Source organism: Ornithodoros turicata, chromosome 7, assembly GCF_037126465.1.
Source record: "Ornithodoros turicata isolate Travis chromosome 7, ASM3712646v1, whole genome shotgun sequence".
Taxonomy (NCBI): Eukaryota; Metazoa; Arthropoda; class Arachnida; order Ixodida; family Argasidae; genus Ornithodoros; species Ornithodoros turicata.
The window spans coordinates 56,295,625-56,313,774 of record NC_088207.1 but is presented as its reverse complement, the minus strand read 5'-3'; the positions used below and the strand labels follow the sequence as shown (position 1 = coordinate 56,313,774).

The 18,150-nt window shown below is 50.0% G+C and overlaps 1 protein-coding gene across 2 annotated transcripts; it reads right to left on the bottom strand.

Annotated features, from left to right (window-relative positions):
* Positions 1-3,837: 3,837 nt before the first annotated feature.
* On the bottom strand, positions 3,838-16,561 carry LOC135401666 (leucine-rich repeat and fibronectin type-III domain-containing protein 5-like). 2 transcript variants are annotated; one of them, XM_064634187.1, is made up of 4 exons: positions 15,942-16,561; positions 11,421-11,569; positions 11,230-11,350; positions 3,838-4,252 (listed from the first exon to the last, which is right to left on the bottom strand). In XM_064634187.1, the coding sequence occupies exons 1-4, from the start codon at positions 16,544-16,546 to the stop codon at positions 4,243-4,245; spliced, it is 885 nt and encodes a 294-aa protein (XP_064490257.1). In that variant the 5' UTR covers positions 16,547-16,561; the 3' UTR covers positions 3,838-4,242. The 2 variants fall into 2 exon arrangements, with proteins under 2 accessions (XP_064490257.1, XP_064490256.1); XM_064634186.1 differs by lacking the exon at positions 15,942-16,561 and adding an exon at positions 12,528-13,260.
* Positions 16,562-18,150: the final 1,589 nt, after the last annotated feature.

Sequence of the window (18,150 nt, the reverse complement as noted above, 5' to 3'; positions counted from 1 at the left end):
CCTTTGTGTGTGTGTGCGCGCTTTTATGCACATTAGCCCCCAATACTGAACAGGCGTTCTACAAATGCGGACAACGACAGAATTTACAGTCGTTTTACTCCTTATCAGAAAGACTTCAACTCATTGGTATAGATTTTTTTTTTTTTCGAACAATAAATCGGTCGTTGGAAGTTTAGTGCCTGTCCCTGTCATCTTCCTTCCGTCCTTTGTCTGGTTGCACTTACTCATTATGAAGGTTCTCCTTAGCGTTGCTTCTCATAAAGAGTTATTAATATTTTACGTGTCCTCTCTCTTTCTCTCTACGGCTTTCGGCATGGCTCTTCTATCCTGCCTGATAGGGGTTTACCCACATACCCTTTAGGACAACACATAGCCTCATGCTCTTCTCCCAAGCCCGAACCGCCGCGCGCTAACCCTTTTCTGAGAGGGACCGTGGATGTCCAGGATATCTCAGACGCTCAAGCGCAAAGCGCATTGCCGAGACAGATGTGAATCTTTCGCTTGATCTCCGTGTCTCGTACAGAGTGGTATCTTCAAAGTAACTGGAAATGAGTAGAAGTTATACTGAAAAAGTATTTAAGTTAGACTATACTAAATACTGACCTTTGAAAGTATTTGCAAGATACCAAGTTACTTAAGTTTACTAAAGTTACTTAAATACTCTACTCAAGTTATTGTACAAGTCCAGCGTTTAGAGCCTTCCAGTGTTTATAGAAGAGGGAAAGCCTCCAACTTGGCAACGTCCGCGCCGCGAGGTCTTTTTCCTGTGCTGGGCCCTCCCTGCAAAGAGGCCTACCAGGGGGCACCACTATCCCATCCTGTTCCTATGTCGTTGGAGCAAAATAAATGAATAAATACATAATTAAACAGCCGCACACATTTTGCAGAATTTAGATCTGCAAATAACTGGAGCATATGTGTAAAGAAGAAAGAAGCCGAAGCTCCTTGGCTGCACGTATAGTGATGCCTAAACTCACTAATACTAAACTCAACTTTTAGTGAGTTTTAGTGCATCGTCCGCTATCGCCTTTCCGTACGTCGTACGGGTGTACGTAAGGGATAGCGTTGGTGGTTTTGGGCACGCGCAAAACATAAAGAGAGCTTCGCGCCGCTGCATATCGGAGTCGGGCCACGTGCGTGTATCTGTGTCGACCACGTGTTTCGGTGACGGGTCACGGGTACCGAAGTCGGGCGACGTGTATCGGAGCCGGGCAGTGATTTATCCAGACCCCCCCCCCCCCGACCCTACACCTCCCCAAAATTTGGGAGACACCCCCTAAAATTATGAGATTACACAAGATTTCGCCAAAGAGCATAAAACTACATGGGATTAGCCTCCATGTTGTGACGTCACACACACTCTGCGGAGCCCGACACCCCGACACACCCCCAGGGACGAAATTCTGGGTAAACCACCGGGGCCGGGTGTTTTCGTAGCCCGGCGAGGGGTTTCGTAGTCGAGCGACGGGTATCGGAATCGGGCCACGTGTTCCGGAGTCTTGCGACGTGTTTCGTTGTCTGGGTCACGGGTATCGGAGTCGGGTGTCGTGTTCCGGAGTCGGAGTTTAGCCACGGGTCACAGATTCGGGCCGCGTATTACGGCGTTGGACGACGTGTTTCGGTGTCGGGTCACGTCGTCGAAGTCAGGCAACGTGTCTGGGAATCGTGCCACGGGTTTCGCTGTAGGGAAGTAGCGTAGCCGGACTTCAATGTAGGGGGACACGATACGAACCCCCCCCTCCCCCCCAAAACCCCCCGTGGCTAGGTCACTGATGTGATATGAATAGTGCGTTTCTTCTTCGCGGGACACACCACATATCAGAGTGCAGCAAAATCGTCTCCTGACCCACGCGTTTCTGGCGAACAAAGCGTCAACATCCGATCGGACCTACTCCCTATTTGGTTGCGTGAATGCGCAACGCGTCGACGATTTTGGTGGCACTGGCAATACACTCTTAAAAATGAACTTCACCGCACAGCACGCAACTAGCCAACCATCACCTCCAATGATATCGTTATCTGCCCTGATTTGTTGGAAACGGGAGGCGTACGCCATTTCTGTGACAATTATGAACAGCATAAGTGTCACAAAAAGGCGTACGACTCTCGATTTCAACAAATCAGTGCAGATAACGATATCATTCGAGATGATGGTTGGCTAGTTGCGTGCTATGCGGTGAAGTTCATTTTTAAGAGTGTAGGGTTTCGATCCTTATTGTGGAGGGGCTCATTATTTCATTCACCAGATCAACACCAGCGGGTAGGTAGAGTATCGCCCCAGGCGATGAACCTCGATCCCCATTCCTCATCTTACAAATAAAGGGATTGGTCACATTGTAGCGTTGTCTGAGTGTGCGACACCAGTGGTTTTCGTCCTTGGGGGGGGGGGGGTCTCCGCTGGAGTGTGACGTCATGACATGCAGGCTTATACTCCCGTCTATTTCATGCTCTTCACGAAATATTGCGCAATCTCATAAAATTATAGGTTGTATAGGGTGGTCTGGATATATCACTGGATGGCACGCCTATTTGCGCAACCAGCGCACTCGTTCCAGAGCCGTTTATGAGGAGAGTTTGGCCATTCTTTGATCTTTTGCAGATGGAGAGATGGAGGCTCGCTGTGACTTCGAAGCCAAATCCGACATCGCTCCGCCTGTAGTTGTCCGGAATGAAAGGCACGGCCATGCGGCAGCATATGGTGAGATTTCAAGGCGGTATGGCGCCGCTCCTCCGCTCCAAAATGGCAACAGAGGCGCCGCCCGTTGTATGACGTTAAATGGGCCAAACTCTGCGCAAAAAAAGAAAAAAAAAAGAAAAACACCTTTCCGGGAACTAGTGGGACCTAGTGGCTGAATGCTGTCTGTACACGCGCGCTTATTCCGAGGGCTGACCACTACAGACTATATTGTATATTACTGTGACCAATAGACGAGTTCATAAAATCCCAGGGTGCTTAGCGCCGCTTTGAACTGTGGGAGTTTACTAATACCAAAGATACAGGTGGGTCTCCAAACTGTTCCGATTTCTCCCATACCGGTCCATTGTCCACGGCGTGTCAAAGGTTAGCGAAAGCGAAATGTGAAGGATTATTCTTCGTCGTTCCCCCGCTCAGCAAGCTCCCAGGATGCAATGCGTCCGCAAAGAGCACTGGGATTTTCTGAAGTCGTCTAGTATTTAGCTCTCCACCCCCTCCACAGTGCCGCAGTTTGGAAGCTATACCGGCGTTTATTCACTGACGTAGAGTTTATTCACTGACATCACCCCTCCCGAGGGCATTTGCACGGTACAGCAACTTTGAAACACCAAATACAGTGTACGATGAATGCGATGTTAATGAAGGCCGCCTGGACAGCCGGAACCTGAGGACCTATGGCAGCAAGTCTGCTAGCGACAATGGCGCTCTCCTACGGATGACGTCATGCGAATAAATCCCTTGAACACGAGTTTACTTTGGGATTGTTATGCACATAAGCAATACCTGTCAGGGCCGCGGTATATGTGTTCTCGTGTGACTTCATGGAATGGAACTTGGTGACATGACATGACAAGCGCGTGACTCACACTGCAGTAGCAACAACTGCTGTAACAAAACAAAACGAACAATACAGGCACTTAAAAGAAAACCCAATCTTTCAGTGCATAGGCAACATTTGACACCAATAACTGCGCGCAGTGGTGATCCCATTTGGGCGTCCAAGGCGATATATAGTAGCTCCGGTGAAACTATAAATTGTCGTTCCGTTCGCCACTGCACTTCTCCGGAGGGCGAACGTTGGCAGTGCTGTGGATGTCCTTTGGGGAGCAATGCTTTGACACGAACGTCTCGAGACATGGTACTAACTTGGGAATGTTTTTATTGCGGAGCTGTTTTGCCTGCTTGCGATATGATGACATGTCAGGGCACTGGCCTGTCATCGTGTCGGAACTGTGCTGTCAATGCGACACGCCGCCATATCGGCAGGCCTTCCACATCACTACCTTCGAACGAGGCCTTCACGTTCCACGAGTTGATGCACTTTTACACCGCACTTCAATGCAGCAGTCGGGGGTAGTGCACTCAATTCCGTTTGTCCCTACGTGGTATTTGCGCTTCTGAGTCTTTTGTACAGAGTGGCAGCCGTCGAGATTCTGTCTGTTGTCGGCGGCACATAACTGACGAGGCCGCGTTGTCTGTGCGGATGCAGTTCGTGGAGCCACACGACGAAAGGAACGTCGCCATCTTGGAAGAGCCATGCACTGCCTTCACTGCATGCTGGAATGACAAACAACAACAACTTTATTTTAATGATGATTGGGGGTATCATTGCCACGGGCGATATTTTACACAATTGCTGGAGGTGAAATTGAATAATTAATCACACCTCACAGTGTGTCACGGTGTACGAGAAGTTTAGAAGTGCTTCTAGGACAGAGCGTTATAGTGGTCTGGATTTGGAAGTGGACCAAACAATTTTGACATAATGGAGGACATAATGAGAGTCCAGTCGATTGAGAGACACGGAAAGTGTGGTTCTGAAAGGTTGGCAGTGCGGGCAATGAAGAATAAGGATGTACTCTACATAGATCTTCCAGATCAGCACAGTGACGGCCAGGGACGGATCTAGGATTTTTCCGAGGGGGTCCGCTATGGACAAGTGCCAGGTGCATGCTGGGGTTGTTCCATTGAACCCTATGTTCAAGTCTGGAATTCAGGGGGGTCAGGACATCCGGACCCCCCCCCCCCCAAAATCCGCCCCTGGTGACGGCATCTTGCAGAGTAACGCCACTGTGCTGTAAAAGCCGCATTGAGTCGGATCTGATGAATGGATGGACTGACATTACCCATTATAACAACCGCAAGTATATTACCAGAGGGGGCGGGGGAGATCCGTCTTCGGGGAGAAAGGAAAATATGATTGGCTGAGGATAATCGGTGACGAAATCGAAATAGCGTATAAGATTGAGCGAGCTGCTTGGAACCGCCTTCGTCGACAACCGCTTGTTATCTCCGCACTTATCTTTCCCTGTACAGATAATTCTTGCTATCTTAATTTCGTCACTGATTACCTGTTATTGAACCCAATAAAATTTCCCTTACCTCCTGAAGAGAAAATCCCTCATGCTTTAAACGTATCGGGCTGAATCTGACAAACGCATATCACGCCTTTGAAACATATAGCACGGCAACATAGACCCCAGGATCTCCTTTCGTCTCCGATACTTATTACACCATTAGTACACCTTTGGCCTATACGACCGTTACGACTCACTATAGACCTCTACCCGAAAAACGTCGTCATGACGTTGGTAGACAGACTGAAACCGAAACAAATCGGAAGGGGAGGGCTGGGTAACAAGAATGGGCACTTGGGTAACACGAATGGGCACTTGGGTAACAAGAATGGGCACCGAAGGTCGCGTAACCATCGTAATCGATTTCGGGCGCGACCTTGTTCGCACCTATAGCTCCGAGCGTAGTTCAACTCTACCAAATTGGTGGCGCTGTCGAACACTATGACGTTTTACTTGTTTACAAACAGGGAGAGGTCTATTAAGACAAAAGACAAATGTCGGCACAGTTCCCTATGAAGTCTGCCCCGGACGCACGATCGCTCATGCAATCCCCCACACCACCCCGCCGCCTCACTGTCTTGCAGAAGAAGAGGAAGCTTTTCTGACCTGCGGCTATGAGGAACTAGTATCGCGGCCAGTAATCTGTGAGGAAGAAATAGCTCCTGTCACCATCACCATCACCTTCTCCATCTAGCTTGTCGTGTAGTCGACTAACTTGACGTGTAACATCACGGTACCATTACCATTATTACTATGGTAAACTAGAAGCCCGCCATATACTATAGCCTACATGGCTATTCTCTATAGGGCGCAAGAAGCAGAAGAATAAGAAGAAGCTCTGGCCAATCTCCTTCCAGTTTATGGGAAGACGGAGGAGGATTGCGCTCTGCAATCGTACGTTTTTGCGGATAATAGCGAATTCTGGTGGTCATTTCGTAGCAAAACGGCCGAGCGCTCAGAAATTGCTAGGTCGGCGACCGAGCTGGATCACGTGACCGTTGCCACCCGAACATGATTGCTAGGAATCTAGCAGTTTTAGGTACTTGGATCACGCTAGGGGCGTCGCGGTCGCAAGTCTTCGAGTTCTGTCGTCTGCTAAACCACGTGATTTCAACATGCGGGCCAATGAGGGCACTCGCCACCGTTGCAGTGCGGATGTGACGACACCGGATACAGTTGAGCAATCTGCCGCTCGATCGTTTTGAGACCGGGCAAAAAAAAGTGCTAGCTAGCAAATTCCGAGCGCTCGGAAAGCGCCACGCGAACATGCGAGATTTGCTTCATTTTGACCAAGCGAACATGACTGCTCGAGATCTGGCAAAAAAAGTTGCTCCAAAATGACCACCCGAATTCGCCATAAATGTCCCAGGGGTTGTAATCCCAACTTCTGCTCTCCCCGACATACTCTCATGCTCCTCTGTATATTGAAGGGCTACTACGTTGCCATACCTGCTGTTGAGAAAAGTACGAGACAAATGGCGAATTCGGGTGGTCATTTCGGAGCAACTTTTTTTGCCAGATCTCGAGCAGTCATGTTCGCTTGGTCAAAACGAAGCAAATCTTGCATGTTCGCGTGGCGCTTTCCGAGCGCTCGGAATTTGCTAGCTAGCACTTTTTTTGCCCGGTCTCAAAACGATCGAGCAGCAGATTGCTCAACTGTATCCGGTGTCGTCACATCCGCACTACAACGGTGGCGAGTGCCCTCATTGGCCCGCATGTTGAAATCACGTGGTCTAGCAGACGACAGAACGCCAAGACTTGCGACCGCGACGCCCCTAGCGTGATCCAAGTACCTAAAACCGCTAGATTCCTAGCAATCATGTTCGGGTGGCAACGGTCACGTGATCCAGCTCGGTCGCCGGACCTAGCAATTTCCGAGCGCTCGGCCGTTTTGCTACGAAATGACCACCCGAATTCGCTAAAAGACGAATGTGGAACCAGTTCGTTTCCGTGTTCCCTCTGCGGGTCAAGGCCAATGGACGAGGAAGAAGAGGAAGAGGAAGATTAAATGCTCCCATGGTGGTCCAGTTCAGTTCGTGCATTTCGTAACATTCTTGTTGGTGCCGAAACCCGTGAGCCCCTAGCTATCCCTCTTCTAAACGGGAACGACACCCCTGTCCCATCAACGTCTGCCTGGTTTTCGCCCTCGCTCTGGCATGCATGGGTCGTCCGCAGAACGCCCGTGGACTTGTACGCGCCGCTCCTTGAACAAAAGGCCCAGCAGCTGAAGGACGTCGACAACGCCTTCCAGAACGAGATCGACGACGAGGTATTCGAAGAAGAGTTCAACGCCGATGTGTGTGTGTGTGTGTGTGGTGTAAAGTCTTTGTCACGAAAAAAAGCCAATGATTGCCAGCGCCAGGAGTTGAACCTGGACCCTCCTGATTACAGGTTAGCGATGCTGCCTTTACACCACATCTCGCCTCGGCTCGTTTGCCCATCTGTTCTGAAATCTTCGTGAAATCTTGAAATGATGTGTTCACCGGCGCATCTCGGTACCAGGATGAGATCTGCGTTGCTTGTCGAGAGCTCGCAAAGCAGAGGCGCGGAACCCACTTGCCGCGTCTCAGGATGCCTCCGGTGACGCGACAGGAACCAGTCAGGTGCAATCCATTCGAACGGTTGCACTTCCCAAGCTGCATTTCTCTTCTTCTTCTTCTTCGTCTTTCTCCGCAGTGGCGCATAGCGCGGGGCAATTGGCCACGGATCGTGACATGAGGGCCCAGTTAATGACGGTTACGTGAAGCGATGAGAGGATGAGATGAATGAAATGACTGAATAAAAGATGCCTTTCTCTGGGAAGTTGGAAGAGTGACAGGGCTTCTTCTTCTTCTTCTTCTGCCACAAAGGAAATGGCCCTTAGCCACACAGGGCTTCTGGAACCACTTCCGAACCGAGTGTCATCTTCATCACCAGCACCGCCATCGGTCGACCCGAGCTTTCGTTTTCGGTTCATCGCCATTAGCCGTCATTAAACCCATCAACCTCAGTAGAGCCTGGTCGCCTCTCTTCTCGCTCTACACTATCATATCTGACTGGCGCGGACCAACGTTCCATCGGAGGCATCAGGATCTCTGAAGACTGTTGTCTTCGACGACCTACGGGCCCTCGGGCTGGATGCCGCCGATGGTCTACTACTCCAAGCAGCCGGCAACGAAGCGGACATCTCCGTCCTCATTCGGTCTCGTGTGGCTGGGTGATCCACTGTTCGTATGCCCACTCCACTCCTGCTTGCTCACCCGAGGTTACAGCGCCCTCATCGATATGTAAGCCGACGGAAGATCACGACCGCAACCGTGCTGCAATGTGGAAATCAGACGCCGTTGGGATGATCGATATGAAACCGCCCAGATCGTAAAATCAAACTTGAATCCGATAAAAAGGAACATGGTTCAAGCCAGATGACACCGGCACGTTCGCCCACGCACCGAGTGAGACCCGAGGCAGTTCAGGGAGTGGCGAGACGCTACCGAACAGGACGGCGACGATCCGGCTCTGTGTGGAGACCATGAAGCGCACTTGAGCGTCCCCGGCATAGCTTTTTCATATCACACTGTTGGGAGCTCTAAATAACGACAACCTGTTCGGTTAGTGGCGAGAGCCCAACTGATGCTTTAATGATTGTGCTCGTGAGATGGTGCCTCGCACCAGTAGCGATGTGGATGAAGGTGCTGCACTGCTACATGGCCCTCCCCTTAGCGAAGCGGTCGACAGCCATGGGCAAGCGGTGGCAAGGGGAAGGGCCCAGCGGACGTGGCGAGGTGAGCGGGTAGTAACTGAGGTGGCGGGCCTGGGAGGCGGTGAGCTGGGAAGCTCGGCGGGGGAAACCACTTCTGAGGTGGTTGCAGAAACCGACGCGGAAGAGGAAGGGGAATCTCCGGGCTCATCCAAGAATGCGGGCTTCAAACGGTCGATGGACACTGTGTCCTGACGGTTTCCGAGCTGAAGCGTGAAGTGCTTCTGAGAGCGCTTGATGACACGGAATGGTCCATCATAGGGATGTTGCAGAGGCTTGCGGGTGCCATCATGCCGGACAAATACATGGGTGGCGGACTCAAGAAGTGGGTGCTGGAAGGAGGGTCGTGTGCAAGGTCGCGACGGTTGAGGGCGAAGTTGGGCCATGGTGTTGCGCAAGCGGTCGACGTAGCCCACCACGGCCACGACCGTTTGAGCGAGCCAACCAAAGCCACTTAGGTTGGCTCACGCAAGTGCTCCTGGTGAATCAGGCGCCGAAGTTTCCTTAGACACAATCACTCATATGTCGGCACAGTTCCCTTAGAAGTCGGCCCAGGACGCACATTCCCCAAGAGCATCAGTCGTGACGTTGCCCTCCTCTGTGAGGCCGACAACGGCGAGATCTTTCAGCAGTACCACCACTACCACCACCACCACCACCACCACGCGTTGTGGGATAACAACAGGTTGAAGATCGGGCCCCTGATTCGACAACCCCCACCAAGCCCCCGCTGGGCCATGATGACAACCAGGGCCGGCGAGAGCGCAGGGGGGGTCAGCCGGGGACAGAACCCCCCTAGCAACACAAAATGTTGCCGGAACATTGTTGCAATGTTGCCCCCGAAACGTTGTCAAAACGTGGCTAATGTCCTTTTGAAGCCACGTCCTAGTAACGTTACGTGCGAACATTTCGCCGGCATTGCCACAATGTTTAAATTAGCTTTGCAACGTTGCTGCAATGATACTGCCACATACGGACAACATGTTTTTAACATTGTTCCAACATTGCTGCAATGTTCCTGGCAGCAATACTCGGTAAACGTTTCAGTGTGACGTTGTGACGACACGATGACATGTGACGAAAAATGTTGACCAACATCTAGCAACGTTGCCACGATATTGTTGAATATTGTAAAACATTGCTCCACTATTTACAACATTCGCAACGTTGCAGCAACGTTGTGGCAACAATATGTGTTACTAGGGCCCGGGCATCTTCAGAGGCCAGCCAGGGGTCTGCCAACCAAGACCCCACGGGTGCTAGTAGCCTAGCACTAGAGGGACTAAGCCAGTGCATGCGGTTTACTATGACCTGATGGACACGACGTGACAGGACTCATTCCGGGACCCGTAGTTTCTCTCACCGGCCCTGGGGGCTTAATCGCTTCATCGTCGTTACGGTCGTTACAAGCTAACGAGTGGCGGGAAATTCAAAAAGGTGGGCACGTGACACATTGCGCGTGACGTGTACCATGGCATTCACGTATCGCGCGAAGAGCGCCGTGCACGTCTTTTATCACGTGCCCACCTTTTTAAATTTCCCGCCCGCGTTTTTGAATTTCCCGCCACTCGTTAGCTTGTAACGACCGTAACGACGGTGAAGCGATTAAGCCCCCTGATGACAACTATGAAGTGGGCCAAGGACAATGCTGACAGAGGGACGAAGACGAAGATGAATGAGGGAAACAGTTCGTTTTCGTATTCGAGATGTGGTCCAGTTCAGTTCGTCTCAACCTAAGAAACGCACGAAATGTAGTTCGTCAACCCTAACAGAAGTTACTCCGCCGGCGGCAGCGCCACCTCCTGTAGTTTCGGTGTCGGCGCGCTTCTTGTCGCGACGTAGAGTGAACCGGCTAGCTATTTCACCAAACAAACAGGCAGGCTATGTTGACTGCGTAGTTTGACAGCTTGTTGCTTGTAAACCCCAGCACAAGTTACAATATGTTTAGTTTGCTACAGTAAAATTGCGATGAAACGGCTCTGGTGTGAAATAATCTCTAATTTGTCAGGCAACAGTGATCTATGTTCCCGGCTGGCTTGCTGCTCTTGACGGCTACGTATAGCCGGCTTTTGTTTTAGACACAGTGTTATGCGCATCCAATGTAGTTTTGTCGCCGTATACTTGACGAGCAATACGCAGTTGGAGGCACTTCGCCACAGTGTTGCCGTAAATTTCAATTTCAATAGGGACGAAAATTGTGACGTAAGAGCAGTGAGGGCTCGGGCTATCGAATAGATAAATCTTCTGAAGCGTGCCGTTCTCAGGTTCAAGACCGCTACCGAAAAAGATGGGAAGAGTGCGGGTATAAGCGTGTATCTGGCGAGCCATGGTGTGTTCATGAAACGGTGACCAGCACAAAAAAATCGGGGGCTCGACCCAACGACTGCTTCATTCAATTTTTCCATTAACCGTACTCCACTCAAGCGCAAGAGAAAATGTACCTGTGTATGGAATTTATTGCCCTCCCTGCCAGTGCCGGGGGTGCGGCGCAAGTGCCGGACACCTTGTCCGCCAGGTCTTCGACGAGCCATTGGCAAGTGGTGTTGCATACCAGAGGGTTGCCTGGTTTCAAAGAGATTATGCATCAGTTGGTGGATTAGGTGGTTAGCCTGACGGTATAGCCTTAACTTACCATCGAGGTGGACGGACTTGATGTGTTGAAGAACGGGGACCCAAGGTTGCCTGAGAAGGACGTGGAACGCGTTCCTGCTCAGGAGCACCGTCTCTAACACTGGCATGCTGGTGAAGATGTCGTCGGGAAGACTGCTCAGCTTGTTATCGCTGCAAGAATCCAGTCCACAATTAGAACACCGCGATCTCGTCGATCGTCCGTGGCGCCCCGCGAGATAACTACGATAATGAGCGACGCCGCCAACCCTCGTCCACCTGAAACGACGTCTAAAACATGAGCCTATATAAATATCGGATTTCGCACGTCGCCGCATCTTTCTTCGATGTAGATCTGCCGACAGCCCGGATCCAGGACTATACACAAGCGCTGTCACATTCTTTCTCATCGTTCTCAATCTCACCGTGCAAAATATTTAAAAGAGAAACATAGTGGCGTATAGGTAATAGTTCCGAAGTGCACTACTGACTGCTACTCGGTGGATGAGAGAATAATCATCATGAGCAGAAAACCTTGTAAGAACCAGGACAGACGAGACAATAACAGGACGATGAATGGATAAATAAATGGAGAGACGAAGATCGACTCCCGGGAGCGAGCAGGTCTGACGACATCTAAAAGCAGTACAGGGACTGTGGATCAGTTGGTCCGCCAAACCTGGCCAAGGATGCCAGTAACTCGGTGCCGTGGGACAACTTACTTCGACACGTCGTGTTCCGTGGGGGACTTGGGTCCCGGGTGGGCGAACATAATTCACACATACCGACCTTTTATGACGTCACCAATTATCGTCACGAACGAGCAGGGAAAGTACGTCCAAGACCTCTGCAGCAGTTCAGTGAACCGAATAACCCCAGACAAGGTACACCTAATGTTTTTTTCGGATATAGGAGAAAATATCCACACAAAAAATTGGAGGAGCCTTCACTTATGGAAATAAAGGACTCAGCTAACGAGGCAGACGAGCGTTATCGCTTGTTGACTCGTTTTGCGCCACTATCAGGAGATACGCATAAAAGACGGCAACAATACCCACTCGTAACGAAGATAACGGGGACAGAAAAAAAAAAAGAAAAAAAAAGAAATGAAAGAAAGGTCGCCACCAGTTACCTGAGGTCTAGGTACGTGAGCTCGTACGCAATGGGGGGAAAATAATTCCTTCTCAGGTGAGTCAGTCCACTGGTCTTCCAGACGAGCATGTTGACGTTGGCGAGGCCAGACAGGGCCTCGTCTTCCACGCTCTCCACCTCGGAACTGTCCATGGCGAAGGAACGCAACTGACTGAGCCCGTCGAACCACGTCTTACGCAGGACGCGGATGCGGCTGCGGTTGATGCTGAAGTTGACGAGCCTCTTCATGGGTCCGAGGTTCGTGTTTCCCAGGTCCAGTTGGGAACGCCTGACGTACAGCACCTCCAGCTTATCTTCGAGGCTCTCGAACGTGGAGCGACCGAAGCTGAGAAGCTTCCTGCCGACACCCGTACCGGTGGTAACGCGGAAGTCGGAGTCTTCCAACTTGATGGATCCCACGTCGAGGCCGGCGAAGAAGTCGGCGCACACCGTGAGATTGGCGTTCTTCAACGCCAGCGTGTGCAGCTTGTACGAGGCCAGGTAGAGGAAAGGGGTGCGCAGCGCGGCACTGCTGCTGACGCCGGCGCAGATGACTCGGAACCCGATGGCAGTGTAAGCGCATTTACAGGGGTAGATGAAGGCTTCGTTGGGACAGGCACTGTACAGCGCTCCAGCCGCTGCACAGTGTATGACGAGCAGAAAGGCCAGCGACCGGCACATCGTCCAGCGGAACAGCATCTGATTATCGCCGGCTGCGATATGTCAAACCAGCCACAAAGGCGCACACGTGAAAAGAGCACGCAGGCTAATCAGTTGCCGACAGACGAAAAAATGGACGCTCTCAGTCAAAGCACATTGTTCTATATTGGGCCCCATCCAAAACAAGGTTTCTCAGGGTTTCTGTCATGGATACCCAAGCAATGATATGAAGGACTAGAATGCAATTAGAGAGGTGTGTGTGTGCCCAATCCCTCAGGGCCATTCCAACCTCCAACATCTAAACACGGCTCAAATCCAGGGATTTCCCTACACCCCCCGGGGGGGGGGGGGTGTACCCCCCCCCCTGAAATTTCTCAGGTGACTCGGCCACCAAGACGTTCTGGTAGTGAGTCCGGCGCAGCGAATTACATCTTGTACTGTTAAACTTACGCTGTAGGATCACAGTCATGCAGATGATCGTACCATGCATTTGTCGAAAATCATTTGAAAGTGACTGTGCAATGCATATATTGCGCACATATACGAGCAAAAATGCGTGCAGGCACGCAAACTCAATGTGGATCATCAAGAACCATTTGCGCCGAACTCAATCAAGCGAGGTATTCTGCTTTTTTCGTCCAAGGTTTTCACCTTTGGTTGCTAGGTATTCATTGAGCTTCGTGAGACAAGGTGCTAGTGTTTTTTTCTTTGTCAGTCGTGCGATTATGGACCTTAATGTTGAAATGCCGTTCATAATTAATCTATATTCTAATGTACTGTGTTCTAACGTAATAACATGTACAAATAAAACGTGGAAGCTGTGCAGATATATCACAATTGTGCACGATTCTTTCCGTGTCTAAGAAAAATTCCGTAAGTGGAACCTTCATCAAGTATACCCCCCCCCACCCTTGAAAGCTCTCCCCCCCCCCCCCCCCACCAGGGCAGTGAATTTCTGGGAAAATCACTGCTCAAATCTAAACTGAAACCAACACTATAGATAGGGTTCCGAGTTTTCATCTCGGAAAATTCGGAGTGTGTTTCTCGGAGTTTACAACCTTTCCGAACTTCGGAGTTTCTCGGAGGATTAAAAAGTGAAAAATGAACGCCGCCGATTTCGGAGTATTTAGAAGCGGTCATCGCGGAGACAATGCAAGGAAAGAGGTGCAAAAGTGACCGGGATCACACGATGTAGCTATAGGGCACGGATGCTCCACTGCCCAGAGCTATTGAAGTACAAACAAGCGTATTTGCACAAATTGTGAATGGTGCCCAGACTCAAAATGAGTATAGCAGCTGTGACGAACATAGAACTTCTGTGCCGATCTGGCCCAGTACCCCGGGGTCAAGTACGTGGGCGTTGGAAAAATTAGAGGTCATCGGATAAATCCGAAAAGTCGGAAGCCTAACTATAGAAAATGTTTGTTTGTTTGATTGATTCCGTGTAAGCGCCGCGAAGCAACCTTGGCCATATGTGCAGACTAGAGAACGTGCCGCAGAAAGCGTACGCTGAAAGCGGTGCACAATACGTGGGCAGTTTCACGTATATCTGTCGCATTGACAGAGGCACCGATTAATACAACGGTTCTTCATTCACGCAACACTTATCGTGTTTCAAATTTGGTATAAAAATCCAAAATGTCTTTTAATTGGTTCAGCCATATTTCTTTCTTTTCTTTCTTTGCCCGGGATCGGCGAGATTACGCCACAAATTATAGCGAGTGTTGGAATAGGTTATCCAACACTTCAGCGCCTAAAAGAAGTAAGCAGTCATGGGTAGGTTTCTAAAAAAAGTAACTATGTTACAGTTAACCTGCAAAAATAGTAACAGTTACTCTTCTTGAAATGTAACTAGTTACAGCTACAGTTACCACATTAAGGCAACTTAGCTACTTTACAGTTACCTTTTAAGAGGAAAAAAAAAAGACCAATAACTGTAACTCTCAAAAACTTTGCTGTAGCACTTGTACTATCCTTGCATAGTTATACCGTGTTATAAACGGAAGTGAACGGAACCGTGAAGTGACTGCGTACGAGAATAGAATAGAATTCGTGGAATTCCTGGTTGGTAAAAACGGCTGTGTACTTGAAGCCTCGACAAGAACGACGCCATAGCGAACTGTCGCGTGCAGGAAATATTGCCATACCTGAGTAACTTAGTTAGTTACATTTTACAGTTAGTTTAACCAAAGGCGGTAATTGGTTACAGTTACCGCAAAGTTACAAGTGACTTGTAACTTTGCTTCGACCAACGACTGGAAATGAGGAGCTGTCACTGGCGCATTGCGCAAAAAACGTCGTATGAGTTCTGGGGCTCCAAGGCGTCTGTGAGTACCCTATCCCAAAGCCGCGAAGAGACGATTTTAAAAAGATGCGCGCGGCGCAAAGCAGCATGGGAACTTTGAGGGATACTGCTTGGTCTTCTGCTTCGGTCATGGTTTAACCCTGGCTAACGCTGCTGCTGCGCACACGCGGGAATGTTGTTGTTCTTCTTCTACCTCCCCACTCTGGCCGTCTCGTAATGCCCCAAGGCTCTTCAAGTTCCCACGATCCCTTGCTTGCCACAGGTGGCACTTGCTTTTGTATAAAGGTCTATTGTCTATTTTTGTCTATTGTCTATTTTTGAAGCGTGATGTGGGCAAGCTGACGCTTGTCCCATCCTACAGTTGGCGATACAAGGTCTATTGCTATAATGGTCTATTGCAAACGCTTGTCCCACCCTGCAATAGGCGATACAAGGTCTATTGCAACTCACCTCAAATCAATGTTCTTGAGTCGAGCGCTGTTCCGCGGGAAGAAACTCCTCCGGATCGTCCCGAGCGCATTATTGGTCCAGGTGAGCTGCACCAGGCTCGGTATGTCGATGAAAGAAGCATCGCCCGCCGGAACAACCTGACACGAATCCACACTTAGTTGAGTCAGCTCCGTCAGCGCTGCCAACCTTTCGAAGCGACGCATCGTGCTGTTTTGTATGTATAAAGACTGCAGTCTGTTGATGCTCGCAACGGAGTCCATGTCCGCGACGGAACGCATGAGCTCCAGATTGGTGACGCTGCAGGTGACCGTCAACTGGAAGGTGGAATCGACCACCTTGAGTGTGTCCATCTGCAGGCCCCAAAACAGGTCACCGGGAGCGCTGAGGTTGAGGTTGGTGAGGAGCATCCTCGTCACGCTGTAATCCCTCAGATACTGGAAGGGCACGACCAAGGAGTTTGTGCTGTCCACGGCGGAACACATGACGTGTGTTCCCATGACGGACTGCATGCAGCTGCAAGGGTAGATGAATTCTCGCGAGGGACAAGACCAGACGGGGCGCAGGGCGAGCAGGGAAACCGCTCCCATCAGCACTTCCCACCCCATGGCGGAGTCATTCACTGACTCGTAATCTTGGCCGTCTCGGGTCTCCTCTCAACTTGGTGACGTCGCTCCTATGGTGATTTCCTCACAGGCCTGACCATTTTAGGGGGAGTCGCCTTTCAGAAACACCGGATATTGAGAAGTCTTCTGGAGCAATATGGCAAGGAGATTAGCGGGTGTTTCGCTCAAATTTCCTTTAGTGTCCACGATATAGTGCTTGAATTTGTGCATAAATTACATTAATTGTACAGCCGGTCAATTGAACATTACCGTATTTTCACGCGTATTAGCCGCACCGCAGATAAGCCGCAGGACTCGTTTTTAGATACATTTTGAAATTTTTTTTGCAGATAACCCGCACTCGCAGATAAGCCGCGGGTAATACGACGCGACAGCTTTGTGCGCTAAACCAGTGATGCACATACAAAATCAATACAGGCTTTATCGCTATGAAAGCAGGTATCATTTATTCGACAGAAAAAAGGCTAACATCAGAAATATTACAGAGCGGCTCACTAAGACATGTTCCAGAAGACATGATTCACTGTCACCCCTTTTGTTAAAGCTGCGTGGGGGAATGTATCCGGAAGGTCAGACTACTCGAATATGGACTCGTCCCTGTTCGGTATTGTTCGTGCAATGGCAGGGCGGTCCTGTTCCGAAAAACATGACGCACTGTCTGCCCTTTCGTTTCATCCAGGGTATTGGGAAAATACCAGGGAAAGATAGTCATCAGATATAGCTGCACCCGCGCATAAGCCGCAGAGCGTCCGCGAAAACAAAAAATCTCGCATAAGCCGCGGCTAATACGCGTGAAAATACGGTACTTGATTGGATTCTAGAAGTTCCAAGTTGACAACGTCTATACAAGACTTTCGCGATAGGTATATTATTCTGCTGGTTTGGAGTCTCAACGTTTACTCGCATTGTGACGCGCTTTGCGATTTCATACGGTTGACCGGTGACCCTCAGCTGGCCACGTGGTTGCAATACCATTCCCTTATCGAAACATTCCTTGCCTCACGTATCTAATCTAGAAGCGTAGCTGCGTTTACATGAATAGGAATAAAAGAGTGTGTCGTATATCGACTTATCGCAACAAATCCTCTCCGAATGAGCAACATCAGCCAACCAACCGGTAGGGATAGGTACGAGGAGGTACGATAACTCGATACGATACGCTTCCATCGCATTCATGAAACCGCGGCTACGGTTAGAGTACAGATAAAGCGTTATTTTTTCTTCTCGACACCGTCATCCGAGATTATCCGCCACCTTTCTTAAACGGCCCGCTAACAAATATTGAGTGGCGAGGCTTTGAGACGGTCACCGCCCATTCAACCCTCTCTAATCTCCTTCCTCCGCGTCGTGTTACAATCTTTTTCCGCGTGTGTTCGTGTTTCTCGCATCAACAGTGAGTGATCTACTGGAGTTCGTCCAAACGGGGGATCCAGTTGAAGCTCATTGAGGCACCCGTGGCAGTTGTCATTGTGACTTTTGAAAGGGTCACGGCAATAATCTCATTTTGTTTCCTCCGGTTACATGTATATATGACATCCATTAAAATTAAATAAAAATGTGTGCCGACGATTGGTGAGCGCTGGAAA

Coding starts and splice junctions, on each gene's coding strand:
- LOC135401666 (XM_064634186.1), bottom strand. CDS start 13,225: ATGCTGTTCCGCTGGACGATGTGCCGGTCGCTGGCCTTTCTGCTCGTC. Junction 11,570..12,527: donor CTCACGTACCTAGACCTCAG/GTAACTGGTGGC, acceptor GGATTCTTGCAG/CGATAACAAGCTGAGCAGTC. Junction 11,351..11,420: donor CAAGTCCGTCCACCTCGATG/GTAAGTTAAGGC, acceptor CTTTGAAACCAG/GCAACCCTCTGGTATGCAAC.